The sequence below is a fragment of the Desmodus rotundus genome, chromosome 1 (assembly GCF_022682495.2).
Source record: "Desmodus rotundus isolate HL8 chromosome 1, HLdesRot8A.1, whole genome shotgun sequence".
Taxonomy (NCBI): Eukaryota; Metazoa; Chordata; class Mammalia; order Chiroptera; family Phyllostomidae; genus Desmodus; species Desmodus rotundus.
Window position 1 is genome coordinate 199,847,570 of NC_071387.1, and position 21,640 is coordinate 199,869,209.

The 21,640-nt window shown below is 45.1% G+C and overlaps 1 protein-coding gene across 3 annotated transcripts in view; it reads right to left on the bottom strand.

Annotated features, from left to right (window-relative positions):
• The window catches only part of AGXT2 (alanine--glyoxylate aminotransferase 2), a 37,374-nt gene that overhangs the window by 6,780 nt on the left and 8,954 nt on the right, over window positions 1–21,640 (bottom strand). For all 3 annotated transcript variants that reach the window (XM_045186320.2, XM_045186322.2, XM_024578600.3), the window contains exons 4-12: window positions 16,749–16,872; window positions 15,451–15,545; window positions 13,764–13,857; window positions 13,048–13,141; window positions 9,178–9,278; window positions 8,192–8,284; window positions 4,343–4,475; window positions 2,084–2,175; window positions 573–722 (exon numbers count right to left, since the gene is read on the bottom strand). In XM_045186320.2, coding sequence (XP_045042255.2) covers window positions 573–722; window positions 2,084–2,175; window positions 4,343–4,475; window positions 8,192–8,284; window positions 9,178–9,278; window positions 13,048–13,141; window positions 13,764–13,857; window positions 15,451–15,545; window positions 16,749–16,872 — 976 coding nt within the window. The remainder of the gene's footprint in view (window positions 1–572; window positions 723–2,083; window positions 2,176–4,342; window positions 4,476–8,191; window positions 8,285–9,177; window positions 9,279–13,047; window positions 13,142–13,763; window positions 13,858–15,450; window positions 15,546–16,748; window positions 16,873–21,640) is intronic.

Below are 21,640 nucleotides of genomic sequence, written 5' to 3' on the forward strand. Positions count from 1 at the left end.
AGTTGCAGTGGAGGGTGAGAAACAGGAGCACTGAACTTAGGAGGAATAACTGGTTTGGGAAAATGTTAAGTTCCATGGTTGTCATGTTGAGTTTGTCACCGTGGGGGATGTCATCAGAAAGTCATGTTCCTTCCTGATCACTTGGGAGGTTGAAATCCGCGCAGACACATACACACATACACACAAAACCGTATAGATCTTTAACTTCCTTACCCTTAACATCACCACAACCTTCTCCCAGCCCTTCTCCCTTACTTCTGTTTGTTCTCTGGACCACATGCCCCTCCCCAAATAATTTCCTCCCTTCTTCATTTCATGATTCTAACTATTCAGTTATCACCGATGCTCTTCGCCTAGTCTGGCAAGAGTAGTACCAGTTCCCTTTCCCAAATCCCCACCCTCACCCTCTGGAGCTCTTCAGGGCCTGAGGGCATTGGGTTCATACTCCACACTTGTGCTGTCCTTGGGCATCCCTCCCTGAGAACGGATGCAGCCAGCTTTCAGCCAATGCTGCTGCTTTGGCTCTGGCTGCCCTAAGAAGCCTCAGAGAGAGGGAGCAGGTCAGAACCTACCTTGTCCTTCACCATTTCTATGCCTATCATGAGGCCTTTGCCGCGGACGTCTCCGATAATCTCAAATTCCTCCCGCAGTTTAGCAAACCTCAGTAACATGTAGGTGCCGACTTCTTGACTGTTTTCCTGTAGATTTTCTTCTTGAATCACCTGTTGAGAGAAAGCCCCAAATGTCCTGGCATTAAAACAAGTTCTAAAATTGACTGAGAAACATCGAATGGTAAATGCTTATGACCATCTTTACAGAAACGTGACCAGACAAATGGAACCAGTGGGGCCAGACCATGTACTACAGAAAGATCTTCTGTAAGAAGAAAAAACATTCTGGCACTGAGGATACTTCCCCCATCCTTGCTCATCTTTAGGGGAGGGTAAGGATTTAGGAGAGAGTAGGAGGCACGTCTCAATGCAGTCTGGAACACAGATGCCATAATCCTGAGGTTTAGGACAGTCTGGCTTTGTTGAAACCTGGGATACAGTGGTGGAGGAGATGCTGAGGAAAGGCACATCACAGAGGCTTGCCCTCCTGGGGTCTTGTCAGCCTTTGTCCCCTGCTTCCAGCCAGACGGGCTGTCATTGACTAGATACAGGCAACATACTGCATTTACAATTTGCTGGTAATAATCGCGTGACTCCCGGCAAACCTCGCGGTTTTTAAGACCTGTCTGTTCACCTAAGTCCTCTCTACTTTCTAAACAGGTTGGGGTGACACAGACTTTAAATAGGAGTTGGCAGTGTCTACCAATGAAAGAAATGACACATCCTGCCCACACTCGCTCATTTCAGGGTTCAATCATATTTGAAGCTACTTTTTAATTAGCAAGGACAGCTTTCACTTACTTGGTTTTTTACTTACAAGTCCTTTCAAATTTAAGTCTTTGAACAGGAGACTCATGTGCCTCATTGAAAAACCAGAAAGTGTCCCTCCCCATAAACTACTGCTGTTATTACATTCTTGAACACTCTTTCAGAAATACATTAAACTTATTTAAGCAAATGCTCTTATGCCTGTTAGCAAGGACACTAAAACATTTTTTTCTACAGAAGTAACCTCAGGCAAAATCAATGGAGTGAGACCAAACCTTGGCTGAATTACCTATTTGTAAAGTTTCCCTTTAGTCTTTTAATTTATGACAGTACAAAAAAAAGCAAGAAAGAATATATCAGAAAGAGCCAAAATTAAACTTAAGTCCATGATAATAATCAGTAGCTATCCATAAAATATCACTCAAATAACAAAGAAATTTCAGTGCTACCAGCTAGCTAGGGGAATGGTTACATTTCCTGTGCATGTGAGGTTTGTCATATATTTCTTCCTCAACGCTTTGAACACTCAAACTAGATCATTAAAAAAAGGTGGGGCAGGGGTCAGAATAATAACTGGGAATCTAACTTTAATTCAGTCCTAATTCTTCAATAATGTAATGTGATAGAGCCGTGAGAATGAGTGTGTGGCCTTGAAGTGGTCATTTTGTGAAACAGGTGAGGGCCACGTGGCGGCTGGAACGTACCTTGAGCACGGCTGATCCAATGGCACAGGCCACTGGGTTCCCTCCGAAGGTGTTGAAGTGCAGAACGCATTTAGCCAAAGACTTGGCAATCTCTAGGGGGAGGAAGCAGAGGTGGATAAAGGGAGATACGTTCTTATCAATAATCTCTCATCACAACATTTGGATTGTGTTGTAAACAACATCATATCCAATTCATGCTCCTCTCACCAGATAGTGGGTGTTATGGATGGAATTGTGACCCCACCCAAAACCACATGTTGAAACCCTAACCCACAACGTGGCTGCATTTGTAGCTAGAGCCTTTAGGGACATCATCAAGGTTAAATGAGTCATAAGAGTATGTCCTAATCCAACAGGACTGGTGTCCTCCAAGGAACAGACAACAGAGCTCTCTCACTCTCAATGGAAAAGGATATCTGAGGACAGAGCAAGAAGGAGGCCATCTGCAAGAGAGACCTCGCCCCAGACTAGTTCTGCTGGCACCTTGTTCTTGGGTCACCAGTCTTTTTTTAAAAAAAAAATTTTATTGTTATTCAATTACAGTTGTATGCCTTTTCTCCCCATCCCTCTACCCCACCCCAGCTGAACCCACCTCCCTCCCCCACCTCCACCCTCCCCCTTGATTTGGTCCATGTGTTCTTTATAGTAGTTCCTGTAATCCCCTCTTCCCACTGTCCTCACCCCGCTCCCCCCTGGCTATTGTTAGATTGTTCTTAACTTCAATGTCTCTGGTTATATTTTGTTTGCTTTTTTCTTCTATTGATTATGTTCCAGTTAAAGGTGAGATCATATGGTATTTGTCCCTCACCACCTGGCTTGTTTCACTTAGCACAATGCTCTCCAGTTCCATCCATGCTGTTGCAAAGGGCATAAGCTCCTTCTTTCTCTCTGCTGCGTAGAATTCCATTGTGTAAATATACCATAGTTTTTGGATCCACTCGTTTGCTGATGGGCACTTAGGTTGCTTCCAGTACTTGGCTATTGTAAATTGTGCTGCTATGAACATTGGGGTGCACAGGTTCTTTTGGATTGGTGTTTCAGGGTTCTTAGGGTATAATCCCAGCAGCGGAATTGCTGGGTCAAAGGGCAGTTTCATTTTTAGTTTTCTGAGGAAAGTCCATACTGTTTTCCTCAGTGGCCTCACCAGTCTGCATTCCCACCAACAGTGCACTAGGGTTCCCTTTTCTCTGCATCCTCTCCAACATTTGTTTGTGGATTTGTGTATGTTGGCCACTCTGACTGGTGGGTCACCCGTCTTTAGAACTATGAGAAGATAAACGTCTGTTGTCCAAGCGGCCCGCCTGCAGCATCTTGTTATGCTGTTCCTAACTAATACGGTGGGTAAGGAAAAATAGCTCATTTACTCAATGAAAAGTTGGATAACAAAATCTTGAACATGTTGTGTGACCTGAAAAGTACCTTAAAAGTAGGTTTATGGTAACTTACCTGGAACCTTCATAAGCTAAAACTTTTTTCTGTCTTTCACATTTGGGACCAAGAAAGAAAAAAAACATCCCACATATCAAGGGCTTAATAATATAAGCTTTGGATTGTTTCAGGGTGAGTATATATTCAGTTCCTTATACTTGACCTTCTACATCCATATTTTTGTAACTAGTAACCTAATAAAAACACTGAGCTTTCACAACGCACTTAATTAGCCTTCAGTGCCTCAGCGGTGTGGGAAAGACACACTTTAGGAATTTCATAAAAATCGTTTTCTGTAATACCTCACTCAAATGAAAAGTTCAGGTAATTCTAATGCTCTGGCTAAGTGACATTGGACTATAGTTGGCTGTTTTGTGGATGAGTCATCCACAGACAGATCTCTCACTCTGGGCCTTGAGTCGACTGCTTCTTGGTGTGGCGAGACCAAGTAAGAGTCCCCCCCACATAGGAGTCCTTGGGAATTTCAGGGTTGGCGTGAGGTTGGTTAACAAGGACCTCTCCTGCTGGTTTTGTTTCTGCGGCGCGGTTTTCTACAGCCGGTCAGCGAGCCCGAGCCCTGCGTTTCCTTGTGGAGGCAGGAGAACTAGCCCCCCCTATAGCCAGAGTAAAAAGGGCTGGCTCTCTTTCATCTGTGCCCCCGTCTGGCAGGCAGACTGTGTCTGGCTAATTTTTAATTTTTTATTGCTTGGGAAGTGCACGTGTGGCTGCCATCACCATCTCCAGCCCACACAAACTCGCACGGGCGAGTTTTCTCCATTGCGGGCGGGTGCAGGAGCCCAGAAGCAAACGCAAACTGCCCGCGGGTCCTACCTGGAGTTGTCACGACGGCTGCCATGGGAAAGCCGTTCCCAATCCCTTTAGCCATGGTGACAATGTCTGGCAGGACGCCGTGGGTTTGGAAACCCCAGAAGTGAGAGCCCAACCTTCCAAATCCTGTCTGCACCTGATGGGAGCAAATCCAAACTCAGTGGACACCTTTCAAGACATGCTGCTTCTTCCCGACTCTGATCCTGTCACTTCCCTCCTTGTCCAACCTCTCCCCCACTTCTCCCTCCCCCATCCTTCTTCTTCCTCCGCCCTCTTCCTCCTCCTCAGTATCATCACTCAGCCATTGTCCTCACCATCTTTGTACTGATATTGACGAGACACTTAATCTGTGACTGAGCTTTTAGGTACCGAAGTCCATTTACTAGCTTTGTGTGATTCTGGGTATGTTTCTTAAGTCACTCTGTTAGGTCACCTCTGCTCACTGCTTTAAGTAGAAACGCTAACATAGGGCAATGCCTCACGGGGCTGCTGGGAGGGTCATATGAAGGGTGCACGTGGACAGGGCCATCCTCAACGAGACTCCCCTGAGTGCAAGGCAAGGGGCGGGGGTGTGGAGAGGAGGCAGGAGCTACTGTCAGTGGGTGGGGCTGGGGCACCTGCCGCCTGGCCCAGACAGGAGGGTCACCCTCTTCCCTGTGACTCCCGGTATCTTCCTCAGAATTCCGTCACAAGGGGGACCCACTGAGCCATTTAACTCTGGGTTGAAAGTTGACCTGTGCTGTTTTGTTTGCCTTGTTCTCTTTCTTGAAGACCCTCTCCCTGACTCTTCACCTCACTACTTTCTCTGGTCCTTCAAAACGCAGCTTCATCATCATCATTTGGTCAGGATTTTTCTGAGCCCCAGTATGGCCCCCAGTCAGGGTATCTGGGCTTGCTGCCCTCGGAACCCCAACCCCTGCCCTCGGAACCCCCACCCTTGCCCTCAGAACCCTGACCCCTGCCCTCGGAACCTCTCACCCTAGACTGTTATCGTCACTGTACATGTCTAATGACAGGGACTATATCTTATTCTTCTCTTTACCCAGAATACCTAGCAGAGTGTCTGATAAAAGTAGACACTTAGTATTTGTAGTATGAACAAAGAAGTGGCAGAAATGCCTAACTGAATAAAGCCACACCAGCATTTCAATGCAAATTTCTTCCAGAGCCTTTCTGGTGAAGGTTCCTGCATCTCTTTCAGGCTCTCAGTCTCAAGAGACCAAGGTCTGTCTGTCTGTCCCAGTCTCTCTCCACACACACATGTTGCAGGTCAGGGATGGACGTGTGGAGCTTCTGATGCTGAAATGCCCTTGAAAGAGCATCCTTCCTGGGCTTCCTTCCCATTTGGCCTGCTCTCTCCAGGGTGCCACTGCAGAGGCAGACTTCAGGGCTCAGAATTAGATAATAGCAAACCATGTAGGAGAAGAGCTTAGACTTAGGAGTCAGACAGACCTGGGCTCGAGTCTGGGGGTCTCCCACCTCCTAGTTGTGGGCCTCTGGGTAAGCTGATGAATTTGCCCAAGTGAGATAATGTAGGAAGAGCTTGTGAATTCCACTCCTTTTGTCTTCCTGCCTTCAGTTTTCACTCCATCTGTCTAAGTCTCATAAGCAAATGGTGAAAAGTCAGATTGCTTGGACAAGGCAGGAAGCTGTGTAGGCAATGAGCCATGTTTAGTCACCTAGAAAGTACCAATTTCACAGAACCTTTCCTAGAGCAGAGATGACTCATTCCAACTTTCATAAACTTAGAAACACGCCAAACCAGCGAAGACTGGCTGCCCGGCGGGTCCCAGAGGGCGGCCAGTTTTCTCTCTTTGGTTCCAAATTTCTCATTTTAAAGAGAAGACCAAGGCTAGCTGCTTAGGGTGATTTGTGTGAGATCCCTCGGTAGCAGCACTGGCCCCACACCAGGTTTCCCACCCCTGCTTCTTCTTTTTCTGCCATCCTTTGCCTTCTACACGGCTGTCCTGTCATTGACAGGCAGCCTGGTCTGGCGGTTAGTGTGGTCCAGGAGCCCGGGTTTGAGTTCTGGCTCTGGCCCTACGCCTGCATGACCTCGGCAGGGGATTTAACCACACTGGACTTCAACTCAGTTATCGATACACTGGGAATGATAGCAGTGGGCCATGCCTTACAGAGTCGTTACGAGCATCAGCCTGCAAAGCATTACAAACAGTGCCTGGCACGTAGCCCGTGCTCAGAAAGTTCCAGCATTCTTAGCTTCACCGAGTTTTAAGACTGTCCTTCGTAAGGTCACTTTGTGTCAGTTTCCAATTATGTAGTTGCGAATGACAAAACCACATATCTTAGAAAATTCTGAAATTCATGTTTTCTCTGAATTCAGTCTACCTTCCCTCTAATTAGTACAACTACAGCAGCTTCAATTTCTGCTGATTCCAAAGGTGAAAGCTTTTCTTTTCACTGATGTGGCTAATTGCAAACCTGCTGAATATAATTTTCTTCTTCTTTTTAATAACAGATTAACTTTCTTCAGCTAAGACTTTGATTAATTGATGCTCCTTTAACTTATATGAGCAAGTTGCATAAGAGGGGATGGGCACGGAGGAGAAAGGTTCATACCTCCTTGGGAATGCAGTAGACTGTGGGGGCAGGGATTGAGGGAGGGGGTTGGTCATCCAGTCCCCCTGGGGATAACAGAGGCCAGGCTGTACATGTAGAAACTACAAAAAAATTTTTTTGAGAGGGAGCCCAATGTCTGCTATGGGTTGTCTAGGTGAGGGAAATGGTTTGATAAAGATGGCAGGTCTGAAACGTCCAAGTTCTCCACCTGTTCCTGGTGGGACTGCTATGGCTCCTAGAATCGTGATGAATGGGTCTGGAGTGCTACCGGGGGACTGACTGCCCTCCTCTGGCCTTTGCTCCCTGTTACTGTTCTCAGCAGGCAAAGGATTGCTTTCTTTTCTGCACTCTAACGTGAGGGGTGATTGTAAGTAAATGGATCACTCCTAAAAACACACAGATGAGCATTCACTGAGACAATGAATATTTCTTTTAAAGCTGTCCCCTAGGAGGGACTGTACGCTATTCCAACAATGCTTAAGGTATTTTAGAATTTTTTTGAAACTAGATTTTGAATAACTGCAATGGTGACCCTCTTCTTCTTCTTCTTTTTTAAATTCTCACTGAGGACATTTTTCTTTATTGCTTTTTTAGAAAGAGAGAGGAAGGGAGAGAGAAACATTGATGCGAGAGAGAAGCATCGGTTGGTTGTCTCTTGTACCACCCGAGGGCTGGGGCTCAAATCCACCACCTAAGTATGTACCCTGACTGTGGATGGAACCTGCAACCCTTCGGTTATGGGAGGACCTCCAACCAACTGAGCCACGCCCACCAGGGCAGTGGTGGCCCTCTTCTAACTTAGAGGCTGATTTTTTTTCTTTTTTAAATATCATTTCTAAACAAGTTTTGTTATTAAGGTAAGGTGAATTCTGCCATGCTGGTTAATACTATTTTGGTAAAAATTACTTGATGAAGACTTGTTTATGAGATTCTATTTTTAATGTGGTTTTTAAGTGGCCCATGATGAATCTTCAAATAGGAATTTAAAAATATTTTGAGTGGTGGCAGTATTACCTATGCCTGTTAGCAACTTATGTGATGAACTTCAATTTGCATGTTGAAGTTCTGCTGTCTGTATTTGTTAAACAGACCTACTAATCCACTAGTAAACCAACCAGTCAACCAGCAAAAGCTTCATTAACTTGTGCCCACATCCTGGAACTTCCTTCCTAGATGTTTTCTGCCTGGAATACAGGGGAGCACTTAGAGAGGTCCCCCCTGTGCCCTTGCTGTCCCAGATGCAAAGCTCTGCACTAGTCCATGGCCACTTACTTCGTCTGCGATGCACACGCCTCCCTGCTCTCGCACCAGCTCAAAGGCTTCCTTCAGAAACCCCTTTGGGTACTGGACGACCCCGTTCACCCCCTGCAGAAGACCAAACCAAGAAGACCTATCATAACAGCACAGCCACTTGAAAGCATTTTAAAAAAAGATAGGATATCAGCATTAGTAATACTAAAATTTTTTATACTCAAAATACATTTTTTTTCAGTCTCGACGTGTTGTCTTCTTTATATCCTTAGTTGTAGCAACTTCTGTCAGCTAGGCTTCAGCTGCTTCTCCAGGTCCATTGTTCTGTAGTTTAGTGTAATTGTAACGTGGTCATGGGCGGAAGCGAGCACAGCGTGTACCTACTCTGCTATTTGGACTGGAATTGCAGTTCCAGCAATTTTTAAACAGTCTCTAGAATTATTTCAACTATGGGTTAAAAGAGAGACCCATTACCCTTACACCACGCTTTCTGAGAAAAGAATGCAAATGTGTGCTTTTCTGAGATTAGAACGAAAGTAGGCTAAGGGGATTTAGTAAGATTATACAGGGTGGGGCAAAAGTAGGTTTACAGTTATAAGTACACAAAACAGAATTTATTCTTACTTATTATTACTCATTAATTAGTTATTATATTATTTTCCATAAGAACAACTGTAAATGTACTTTTGCTCCACTTTGTAGAAAGGCTTCCCTTGATGGGGTGGGTATTAAGTAACTAAAAACGGCTGGGGTTTCCTTCTCTTCAGAATACTAGGAATCTAACAGTTTCATCTGTCTACTTGCTCAGCCCAGGAATTTGGAAGATGGTATTTTTACAAGTCAATTGAAAATCAGGGGCTCTCTTTTTTTCCAAGGGGGCTGAGAAAATGAATTGAATTTGGAGAGGAACACAGCAATGGTTAGATAACGTAAAAACCCTCTAGAATGCATGCATCAGAACTCTGGTGACTTAAAACTCAGTCGGTGCTTCAGGCTAATATACTCACTTGAATTGGCTCTGCAAAAAACCCAGCGATTGATTTGGCCACACACGTGTTCAGAGTATCTTTGAACTGTTCGATATACTGCTCTTTAGCTTGGCAGCAGTCTGCAAATAACAAACAAAGCGCAGTATTTGGAGATGGGAAAATGGCATCTAGAAGAGTGGGGAAAAACACAGGAAAAAAAGCAAACAGGATGAGTAAATTGACTGGACTCCCTCACAGCGCAGTAAACAGGATGTGCGGATATCGATTTCGGAAGGGGGAATGTTCTGGCAGAATGACTTGTACTCTGGCTCAAGCGCACTACGGTGGCCACAAAGGTGTAAGCAAACCACTGCGTTTGCTCAGAGATGGTGAAGGAATGCCCAGAAGTGCCATTGAGTCTGGTGTAGAGCACTGTTTCACCCACGGATACCTGTCCTCTCACCTGGATAGATTTGATTCAAATGTAATTGGGGTGTGGATTTAATCTATTCGAAAATAACTCTATTTACCTTTTATTGACACTTCAGTTGATACACAATTTTAAAGCTACCAAGTGCCTCTGTCTTTAGAGTTAGTTAATATGTTTATAGAACAATTAGAAATCAGTCTAAAGAGGAAGGTGCTGCAGCCAGACAACGGTCATCCATTGTAGCAAAGGAGAGGAAGCTCTGTCCTATGAAACAGCGAGGGTCCCAGACTGGCTGGGCCCATACATGCTGAACCTTCAGAATCTTTATTCACACCTGTAACTTGGTTCTCAACAGCACCACAGAGTCTTTGAACGTGAACCCATATCCATGAACAGCAGGAGGGCCCATGAGGGAGCTGTGGATGTGACTGGAAGTGGTGGTGGAAGTGGTCTGGGAGACGACTCACCTCTTACCATCCTCACACTTAGAGGCCTGGCTGTAGCCCCGCCTCCTGAAGGCTAGAGACAAAGAATAGAAACCCTCAAGACGGAAGTGCAAATCTTATACTCCAGCTCTTCCTTAAAACCTCTACCTGGCCCCAAACTTATTTTTAGGCTACGAGTGATGTTCGAGAAAGCTTGCTGTCCCTGATACCTTTGATCAGTTAGAGTTGGGGGTTGGGGTGTAGGAAGAAGGAAGTAATGAAAAGGATAATCGAATGCAGAACGCACATTTTTAGCATCGGTTACATTGTTTGACAGGCAGGATAAAGCTGACAGATAAATCTATGCTTCTAGAAATAGAGATTGACTGTTGTCTCCATCCCCCCCACTCCCCCCCCCAAAATGAAATTTTCTATTTTTAAGAAAGGAAGAGAAAACAGTCTAGGATGACCCTAATGAATGGATTAGACATATGTTCAAAAGATGTACGTAATTTGGAAACTTAGCAAGCCCATTTATAACTAGAGAAATCGAAGGGTAGAGCAAAACCAACTCCAAAGGCTACCATTTGGACAAAATCAAACCCAGAGAAGGTTCTGCCTGACTCTGTGCTTGGCCTGTCGTGATCTCCTCCCACTGCCCACACTTCTACAATGAGAAGGGTCCTCCACTGTTCGTCAGCATCCTACTTCATTTCACTTTTCCTTTCTTGGCTCATTGCTGTAGCCCCAGGTCAGGCTGCCTCTGGAGAGAGACCTGGTGCAGTGGCGTCACCATGACAACATCCAGGTGGTAGAGAGTGATGCTCTGCTGGATACTATCCAAGCAACAGAATAGGGAAGGAAGTGTTCTTATTTTAGCCAGTGGTGTAGGAAGAGTTAAGCAGAGTGAGGAGTCAAGGAAGAAAAAAAATTAAGGAAAAGGAAATCTACTTTGCAAAAGGTGAAGAATCACATGATCACTACCAGGTTGGGAACACCGTGGGGGCTGTGGGTGTGGAGAGGTGAGTTTCATCACAGGTTAAATCTGAAATTCAGGGCCTGGCATGAACACTTGGCAAGAAAAGTTCCTGAGGAAGGTGTGATGGGAGAGAGTGAAATCTACCACACAGCCATCTCTTTTAGGCTCACAGAATGGACCACTGCTTAAGCCTAGGTGGGCAGCGATGGCGCCAGGGTGAGGTGAAAAAACTTCTACCAGGATTGGCACCTGAGGGAAGCCTAAGAGGACCCTGGCAAGGGCAACCTTCTGCGCCCAAAGTACTTTAGATATTGGAATGCTTCGGTAAACGTATATGAATGAGCCTTTTTACAGCAAAGACCAAACACTTCCGAGGTCCTCAAAGCACTAGAGGAGGGTGAAGTCCCTTTTTGTATTCCAATTCTGTTTCAAGATATAGTATCAGCATTGCCTCCTGGAAATCTGAGTTAAGAAAATAGCTGACTTCAGCTCTGCCAGAGGCAACAGTTCAGAGAGGCAGAAATGAACATCGGTCATTATCATCTAGCCTCCAGTTGCCACTAGAGGCTGGCCACTGGGTTCTGGTGTTTTCCAGTTGGCCTAAGGCAGAGGAGAAGGCTTCAAAGAGGGAGGAGGCAGAGAGGATGGAGAGAGAAGGGGACACAGCAGGGAGGGAAGGAAATGACCATCTCTTGAGTGCTCTGCCCACTTGGCTCCATGCGGGTGGTTTTGCAGTCACACCCAGGTCTGTGAGGTGCACCCCAGGGAGTGGGGTTCTCGACGCCACATAGATGAGATGTACAGGTATAGCTGTACTTGGCATTGCTGTTATCTGCCTTCCTCTACACAGAGCTCTCCTGCCTTGATCTCATGATGCCTTGGGATAAGAGGTCAGGGAGGCAGGTATTCTTGTCTCCAACTTGTAAGTGAGAAAATGGAACCAAAGATAGAGCTTTCTTCTCCTAGCTGAACCATGGTAGGGGTGGGAGTGGGACCCACATGTTTCTTCAACCCTGGCCAGCAGCACAGGAGTTATTTTTAAGCCTGAGTTCATCTTTCTGGGACATCAGTGTGAACTAGGGTGGTCATAAGTTTCGGGTCAGAAGACTTGGGGTCAAGTCCTAGGTCTCTTGCTTTCTAGGTGTGGACTTCAGTTTCTTCCTCTAGAGAGTTTGAATGACATCTATAAACTTCCTTATGGTTTTAAGTTCTGTGACCATGACATCTTGGTCCGATGCTCATTCTTGCATCTGTCCATCTCCATTTGCCATCATCCCATCTGAATTTTAAGATGACTGTGAATTTTCTTCTTTTCAAAACTGCTCTTAAAGACTTCCATTTACCTTCTTCCTGTCAAGCCAGTGACACTTACTATTCTATTAGAGATCATTTTGCTGGAGCATCTAATTCTTTCCTTCAGCGCCACTTAGGAGCAGCTATTCAAAAGGTTCAGAGCTATAACGGCAAATGCAAGGGGGTGCTCAGTGATTAGCAGAGAACAGACATCATTTCCATGCCTCTTTGCCCTCATGTGCAGGATGCAAATAAAAATGCAATTGATAAGTAGAAACTTTCCTTGGGAGAATGCCTTCTGACCATTTGCAAGAGATGTCAGCAGCCCGTGGGAATGGCCTTAGGTTTTGACAGATGCTCTCATTTTGACTGGCAGCCTGAGTCCCTGGGGGAGCTTTTTGACTGGCGTTTTGAGAGTTCTAAAAGTATTCTTTTTCCTCTCCCTTCCTTCTATTGGAAATTGGTAAATAATTCCACCAACTTTGTTTCCTTGGAAGATCACTAGCCGAGCTATTGCTAATAGAGGTAATGGAGCTTCTTTAATCAACTACCCAGGGACAGCCTGCTTTTAGCTTAGCTCTGATAGCATGAAATGCTTTTCCTAACAGCCAGGCAGGACCATGGTGGTAGGCCTGGTTCCACGGGGGGGTGCTTTCCAATTTTGTTTCCCTTGGCTTTTTCCTTCCCCACTTTCCCAAATCTGTTCACTCAGGAGTGCCTTTCTCCAGGTTCTGACCCCTCCTGCCCTTCCCCCAGGTACCTCCCTCCCTGCCCGGTGGGACCTGGGGCACAGCTGCATTTCCTTATCGTTTGCACTGGAGAATCCCGACAGTGGCTTCCTCCCCAAGGGCCGCGGAAAACATCTGGGCACATTGTCTGCAGATGACAGAAGAGGAAGTTTGTCAGAGCACGAACTGAAGACAAGCACTTTGGGGGAGCATATGGTACTCATCAAGGCATGAGCATTTCTTAATTTGATCCTGAGATTTCTCTCCCACTTAGGATGAAAATCTAATTTTCTGCTTTGAAGAGATAATTTTTTCTTAGAAATCGTTGTGTAGGCACTCTACAAAGGAAACTGATTTCAGTGTCAGCCTGGTAACAACTCGCTCAGGCGGTTGGTGGGTAAGGGCATCTGAAAGAATAAGAATAATTAGGTATCTGGTGCTGAAAAGGTGGGTACAAGGATGACTGTATAGAAATTTCATGCATTCAAAGCTTTGAGAACTAATTTCAATGTGTTTATTGCAATTTACTTGATTGTATTTAAGAGCAAAACAAAATTTAAAAAACCCTATTATTAATTATTACTCAGACTTGCAGGCCTTTCTAAGAAACATTTCCCCGAAATAGTCTTCAATACAATTAAGTCAAATTGGGCTCCTGGTTAATGATAAACTTTATATTACTTGCTAATGCTAATACCTGGAAAATCTGATCAACTGTTCCACACACCCAGCAGCCTTTAGAGAAATAAGACAAAAATCTCCAAACTCACTGATCGGCAGCCCGACCCACTGGGGAGAGTCATCTTGAACTGCCCTACGTTTGATAAGCCAAGGGTGTAAGGACTGCATCCGTGGTAGGCTCCTCTGTGGAGGAAAAACAGGGAGGATGGAGTTTAGTTCATTGCTGTTTGATCTCTGGCCCGTGGAACAACAGAGAAACAGAGAAAACCCGCGAAGGCCATGGAGATGAAATGGAACACTGTTAATGTGGAACTCCTATAGTTTCTGAGAAATCTTCTAATCCTGTGTCAGGCGAATTGACTTATTTGTCTTTCCTGAGGTGTCATAGATTTGAAATTGTGGAAGAAATTGGAGACCATCTAGCCAAGAACTCTGACCTCAACACCTGCCCTACTCGGTTACTCTGAAGTAGTGAGACTCATCTTGGAGCAACACGTCAGAGATGACACAGTCAGTGTCTTCAAACTAGTCACCTTCAGAAGCCAGCTATTTCTTCCTGCTGTTGCTCCACACCTTGGGGGGCTCCTCTTTACGTTCCTTAAAAGCCACCTTACTTGGTACAGAAGAAACACGGGTCTTGCTTCTTTTTGAACCAGAAACAGTCTTATTTAGTATAAACCATCCTAGTCACCAATTTTGGTTTCAGATGAGTTTAACCATTTTTTTTCCAAATCAAAATCACTCAAATTGCAGATTTAGGGCTATGCATTGTATTAAGGCTGTGTGATAGGATGATCACATATCTTGGAAGAGGAGGCACAAGCATGTGTTGAATCCTAGGGCACCGTGACTGCTTGACTAGACTAAATACTTACCTGGACACACATCTTCTGTGATGTTTACTTAGGTAAAATGTCAATCACAATTCTTTATAGTATCTCTGAGAGCAAATGCTTGTTCATGTCTGCAGTCACTACATGTGCGTTTAAATGGATGTGCTTTGGCAATTAAATTTTGTGGAAATCAAAACATCTCTCAAATCTAGACAGAAATTATGGACATGTAGGTGAAAGAACGGGAATGGTTTTTCATTCCATCAGCTTTTACTATAACTCACTCCTGTCTTTCACATAAACCTTATTATAAGAGTGCTTAAGTGTGCTATATAAAATTACCCGAGGGAGGCAACTGTAAGCAAAACTCTTAGTTTTCTATTATTTTGAATGCTACTAACGTAGCCATCAAAGGATTATAATTTATCTATTAAATGATTGATTCTCAAAAGCCACCCATAGGAGCAGAAAGATGCAGGGTTACATATGCATCTTTTGAACTAAAAAAAGAATGAAAGGGAAGACCTGATACAGCTGACGGCTTCGCCTAAGCCGAGATTAAGTGGGGCCAGGGTCCTGCGGGAGAGCCTGAGCTTCTCTGAATGGTGGCCAGTAATTCTCCACCTGGCATACGTCACAGTCAAAGCACATCTCCAAAGTCAGAAAGCCGTGATGTGACCTTTAATTCCACAGGAGATCTATGACACAACTAAGGACTCCATGCTGTTTGTCCCTGCTCCATGCAGGGACACCCCTACCTGGGACCAGGTTAATTTGGATGTGGTCATCCCGTCATACAATTCATTTGACTGATCTTTTCTCAAAACCTAAAATCAGAAACAGACCCCTGGGAAAGCCCCCCGCCCGGGCATATTTTAAAGACAGACATTTAGTCCTGGGTGAGTCGATGTTGTTAAAGTCGGGCACTCCGAGGTGTGGTCACCTGAAAGAGATGATGTCCGTGTTCTTGGAGTGCGCTCTGGCCATCAGCATGGCTAGGTCGTTGGCCTCCGAGCCACTGTTCGTCAAGAAAATGACCTGGAGGGAAAACACAGGCACATGGCCTCATACTTTGGTTTACTTTCTTATTATCCTGTTGATTCAAACTTGCTAAAGGCTGTGTCTCCCAGCTGCTGATCATTACTGAAACTCACCTTCAGACCGCCAGTCGCCATATTTAATTACTATGCTAATTCTACAGCTTTGCATTGAGCAGCGGCCAGGTGCTACAGATACAACAATGGCTCAGGGATGGTCCCAGCTGTGAAACGTTCTGGACTTTCACTGGCTTTATTCGCTGCTCTGCAAAATGCTAAGAGGGGAGGCTTGCTGAAGCGTATGCAGTGGTGAGTGGCGCAGCGGCTGCTGAACCTGAACCACTGCACCTGGTCTGAAGGCCTGGAACGAGGCAGGCTCCCTGATCCCGCAGCCCCAAGGACAGCCCAGCCTGTAAGTTCAGTGTGTGTGAAAGTTGAAAAAACAAGGAAACCAAAAAAATGCAGTTCACCTTGGCGGAGAGAAAGGGGAGAAGTAAAGGGCCTGGGGCCTCCAGCTCGGGACCGGGAGGCTTGCGCTGTGTCCTTCTGCTCTTCCGGAAACATGACTGTGCTGAGCTCAGGCTGCAGCTGTTCTGACTGTCTTTATCTTCTCTAGGTACCGGAGTACATAGAGCGTCCAGGTAATGTAGTAAAATAATAATAATAGTTAACACGAGGTGCTGTTCTGGGTACTACATATACATTAATTCATTGAATCCCTAAATGTAAATCCTGGCCGACATTTTGACATCTCAATTCAGTTAAAAAAATTCAGTCATTGCAGATGCAGAAAAAAAAATCTCATTTAGCAAAAAAGTATCTAAGTGCCTTTTAGACTAAATGAACTGAATGGTGTATCTATTTTACTTAAAAATGGCTCTGTTCTTTGCACAGCAGAGAACATTTCTTTGTGAAACAAAGAGATGAAAACCTCTTGGGGAACACAAAGGAGGGAGTCAGGGGGGTGCCGCTCCTGCCGAGTGGTTCCTGCAAAGGCGTGGGGGGGAGGATAGCAACTAGAGACTTGGTGCTGATGAAATGAACAATAGCTGGTTTCCCCAGCGATTTGCGAATTCCTTTCCTCTTGATTACTTTCAGATATAGCTATTAGCTCACTATTTCAGCTGTTCAATGCACACACCAAACTCCTGCCCGTATTCCTGCTTCCTAGGACTCCCATCCCTTTGAGCTGGGAGCATTATACCTTTAGAGGGTCAGGAAGAAGCGCTGAAAGCTTCTCTGCATATTCATGGCTTGGTGGATGGAAGAAGAGGGTGCTTGTGTGCCACAGGCGCCCAAGCTGCTTTTGTGCCGCTGCGTTTACCTTCCTGGACAGACAGGAGAGCAGGGTTATCCACACTGCAGGCAGGTACGCCCGTCCCAACACACACACACCGGCCGTTGAACACAGACTTTCCAGAGAAACTCATGAGAAAGCTCTCTAACCACCGCAGGGGTCTGGCAATGGGATGTGCTGACTCAAAAGGCAATGAAGGAGAATAAATGAGTATCTCATAAGGATTTTAGGAAAGAAGTTTCTAGTTCAGGAGGAAGTTTGGACTTCAAATTTCTTCTAACTAGATTTTCTTACTAATTACACTTTACATAGTTTGGATACCAGGGGCAACTAGATGTAAGCCTGGGTGTCTTATTTTTCTAAAGGACTGTAGGCCCATCAAGCTCATGTACACAGATCAGTATTTTTTCCTTCAAAGGAAGTGCCACTCTCTGGGCCTTAGTAGTGGGGTACATGAACTTCGTGTGGCTGTGAACGCACTCTGTGAAGGAAGGTTCATGCCGAGGGATCTAGGAACTCCGGCAGACGGATGTGTAGGCCCCGGGCTTGGAGAGCCCCGAGAAGCCAGGTCCAGACGTCTGATCTTGATCTAAGGACGACTGAGGTTTGTTACACTTCGATCTGCTGGTTATTAATAACTGTCACATCATAAACTCAGTTCAGTGGTTAAACGACTTTGTGAAATGCCAGATCGAACCGATTTCTTGACTGCAGTACTTTTCGGGACCTTTACCATCTCGTGCGCTCCCCGCTCTCCCCAGGAGGAGGTGCACTTTAAAGTGCTTCCCAGGCTTGTTTGTTTGCAGGGCTTTTGCCAACACGCCTCTTCTGTGACCAGTGTTGCACGGAACTCCAGTTAGAAAATTGTGGCGTGTCAATAAACTCTTTTGTTTGTTCTATTATATTTATTCTAAAAAATATTATATTGTTGTTCTATTACAGTTGTCTTGGCTTTTCTCCCTTTGCCCTCCTCTGCCCAGTCCATCCCCCCATTCCCACAGTCAGTCCCCACACTGCTGTCTGTGTCTGTGGGTCATTGATATGTTTTCTTTGACTAGCCCCTTCCCCTTCTTTCCACCATTATCCCCCTCCCCCCTCCCCTCTGGCAGCTGTCGGTCTGCTCCACGTTTCCATGCCTCTGGTTCTATTGTGCTCATTAGTTTGTTTTTGTTGATTAGGCTCCTCTTATAGGTGAGATCACATGGTGTTTGTATTTCATCAACTGGCTTATTTCGCTTAGCATAATATTCTCCAGTTCCACCCATGCTGTCGTAAAAGATAGGAGTTCCTTCTTTCTTTCTGCTGTGTAGTATTCCATTGTGTAAATGTCCCACAGTTTTTTGATCCACTCATTTACTGATGGGCACTTAGGCTATTGCAGCACTTGGCTATTGTAGATAGTACTGCTATAAATGTAAGGGTGCATAGGTTCTTTTGAATTGGTGTTTCAGGATTCTTAGGGTATAATCTCAGCAGTGGAATTGCTGGGCAAAGGCAGTTCTATGTTTAGTTTTTTTGAGAAAATTCCATACTGTTTTCCATAGTACCTGCACAAGTCTTCATTCCCACCAACAGTGCACTAGGGTTCCCTTTTCTCCGTATCCTCACCAGCACTTATTGTTTGTTGATTTGTTAATGATGGCTATTCTGACCAGTGTGAGGTGGTATCTCATTGTGTAAACTCTTAGACAACAGAGACACTTGGAAAAAGCATTGTTTAGCAAAATAAATCTGAGAGCCATCTGAGGGTAGAATGGAGGGGGAGGACTGGTACTGGTGAGGCCGGCTAGGAGGGCAAGGTGGCCTCCTAGGTGTGGGAAGAGGAGAGGGGATGGTAGGAGAGGCATTCAATGAGGGAAAACAGGACCTCTGTGGTTATAGGGAATGTAAGGCAGGGAAGAGTCAATGATGACATCAGCATTCTTGCTTGTAACATAGGGAAAAAGCCAGGATCCACTGAGAAATGCAGCCAGTTGTCCAGCTACCCAGCTCATAGCAGGGAACTTCTGTATAATAGTTGACTCACGTGAATAGAAATGAGCATGTGAATTGAAACAGTATTGTGGAGCACATGGTGGATTTAGTCCTGGTAATGTTGAGTTTCAGCCAATAATAGAATATCATGGGGCAGGGGAAATATGTCATCTGATTTCCATTCTGGTTTACTAGAGTTATTATCATAGCTTGGTGAGGGTCCAAGGCTGAAGAAATAGAGTTGGGTAAGGCTGCTGAAAATGTAGCAATTAAATAACCAGACGTAGGCACATAAGGTGGGGCCTGTTATATGGGGGAAGTAATAAGGCATGAAGGGAATAGAGAGGGAAGAGCAGGGTGCTAAGGAAAGAGCCTGTGCTGTCGATGAGGAGATGCACAGAGGTCGTGAAGGCCAATGGGAACAGTCAGTCTACAGGAACAATCATTATTGGGAGGGTTTGATGAAAGTGTTAAAAAATTTTCTCTACCTCATTTAAAAAATTATTATTATTTTCTTTTTTCTTTTTAAATATATTTTATTGATTATGCTATTACAGTTGTCCCATTTCCCCCCTTCACTGCATCCTGCCCACCCCCTCCCTCCCACATTCCCCCCCTTTAGTTCATGTCCATGGGTCATACTTATAAGTTCTTTGGCTTCTACATTTCCTAGACTATTCTTACCCTCCCCCTGTCTATTTTCCACCTATCATCTATGCTACTTATTCTCTGTACCTTTACCCCTCTCTCCCCCTCCCACTCCCCTGTTGATAACCCTCCATGTGATCTCCATTTCTATGGTTCTGTTCCTGTTCTAGTAGTTTGCTTAGTTTGCTTTTGTTTTTGTTTTAGGTGTGGTTGTTAATAACTGTGAGTTTGCTGTCATTTTTAATGTTCATATTTTTTATCTTCTTTTTTCTTAGATAAATCCCTTTAACATTTCATATAATAAGGGCTTGGTGATGATGAACTTCTTTAACTTGACCTTATCTGAGAAGCACTTTATCTTCCCTTCCATTCTAAATGATAGCTTTGCTGGATAGAGCAATCTTGGATGTAGGTCCTTGCCTTTCATGACTTGGAATACTTCTTCCCAGCCCCTTCTTGCCCGTGAGGTCTCTTTGGAGAAATCAGCTGACAGTCTTATGGGAACTCCTTTATAGGTAACTGTGTCCCTTTCTCTTGTTGCTTCTAAGATTCTCTCCTTCTGTTTAATCTTGGCTAATGTAATTATAATGTGCCTTGGTGTGTTCCTCCTTGGGTCCAGCTTCTTTGGGACTCTCTGAGCTTCCTGGACTTCCTGGAAGTCTATTTTCTTTGCCAGATGAGGGAAGTTCTCCTTCATTATTTGTTCAAATAAGTTTTCAATTTTGTGTTCTTCCTCTTCTCCTTCTGGCACCCCTATAATTCGGATATTGGAACATTTAAAGATGTCCTGGAGGTTCCTAAGCCTCTCCTCATTTTTCTGAATTCTTGTTTCTTCATTCTTTTCTGGTTGGATGTTTCTTTCTTCCTTCTGGTCCACACCGTTGATTTGATCCCCAGTTTCCTTTGCATCACTATTGGTTCCCTGTACCTTTTCCTTTGTTTCTCTTAGCATAGCCTTCACTTTTTCTTCTAATTTGTGACTAAATTCAACCAATTCTGTGAGCATCCTGATTACCAGTGTTTTGAACTGTGCATCTGATAGGTTGGCTATCTCTTCATTGCTTAGTTGTATTTTTTCTTGAGCTTTGATCTGTTCTTTCATTTGGGCCATTATTTTTGTCTTGGCGCACCTGTTATGTAAAGGGGAGGAGCCTTAGGTGTCCACCAGGGCAGGGCAGCCCACCTACCTGCGCTGTGAGGCTGTATGTGGGGGCAGGGTCCAAAAGGGAGTAATGGCACTTGCTCCACTCTCTGCCAGCTGTCAATCACTCCCTCTGCTACCCACAAGCAAAGTGGGCCCTTCTGGTGCTGATTCCTGAGTGGGTGGGCTTATATACGCTCTAGGCCCCTGTGGGTCTCTCCAACAAACTCTCCTGTGAGGCTGGGAGTTTCTCCTGCTGCCGCCCCAACCCCCACAGGTGTTTTCAATCAGAGGTTTGAGGCTTTATTTCCTGGAGCTGGAACTCTGGGTTGCGGGGTCTGTCACCCTGTCCACCAGCTGCTGCCTCACCGGCCAGCTGCAGCCTGGCCTGCTCCGCTCCACAATCTGTCACCTCGCTGGATCCACCAGCCACCACCTTGCTGCAAGTCCTCTTCGCTGCTGTCTCCACCCCTCCTACTGGTCTGGGTGAGTGTGTCTTCTTTATCTCCTTGGTTGTCGGACTTCCATACAGTTCAATTTTCTGTCAGTTCTGGTTGTTTTTTGTTTTTAAATTGTTGTTGTCTTCCTTTTGGTTGTGCGAGGAGGCACAGTGTGTCTACCTACACCTCCATCTTGACCAGAAGTTTCTACCTCATTTTTCTCTACTTCTTTCATGTGTGTTTGCCCTGTTTTATTTTTTAAAGATTTCTTATTGATTGATTGATTGAATTTTGGAAAGAGAGGGAGAGAGAGAGAAACATTGATTTGTTTTCCCAATTATGCATTTATTTGTTGTGCCCTGACTGGGGATTGAACCCTCGACCTTGGAGAATTGGACCTTGAGAGCTTGTTTGGAGGACTAGCAGGGGAGCACAGCTACTCGTATACCCTTGACTGAAGACTGGTCCTCTCCTCTAGTTGGCAAGGTCATCCTCTTCGACTGAGTGTGCAGCTTCGGGAGGGACGCACATAGATCAGTGAGGGAGGAAGGGGACACCCGCCTAGCCAGCCACATCAGCCGAATTAACCCTGGCAA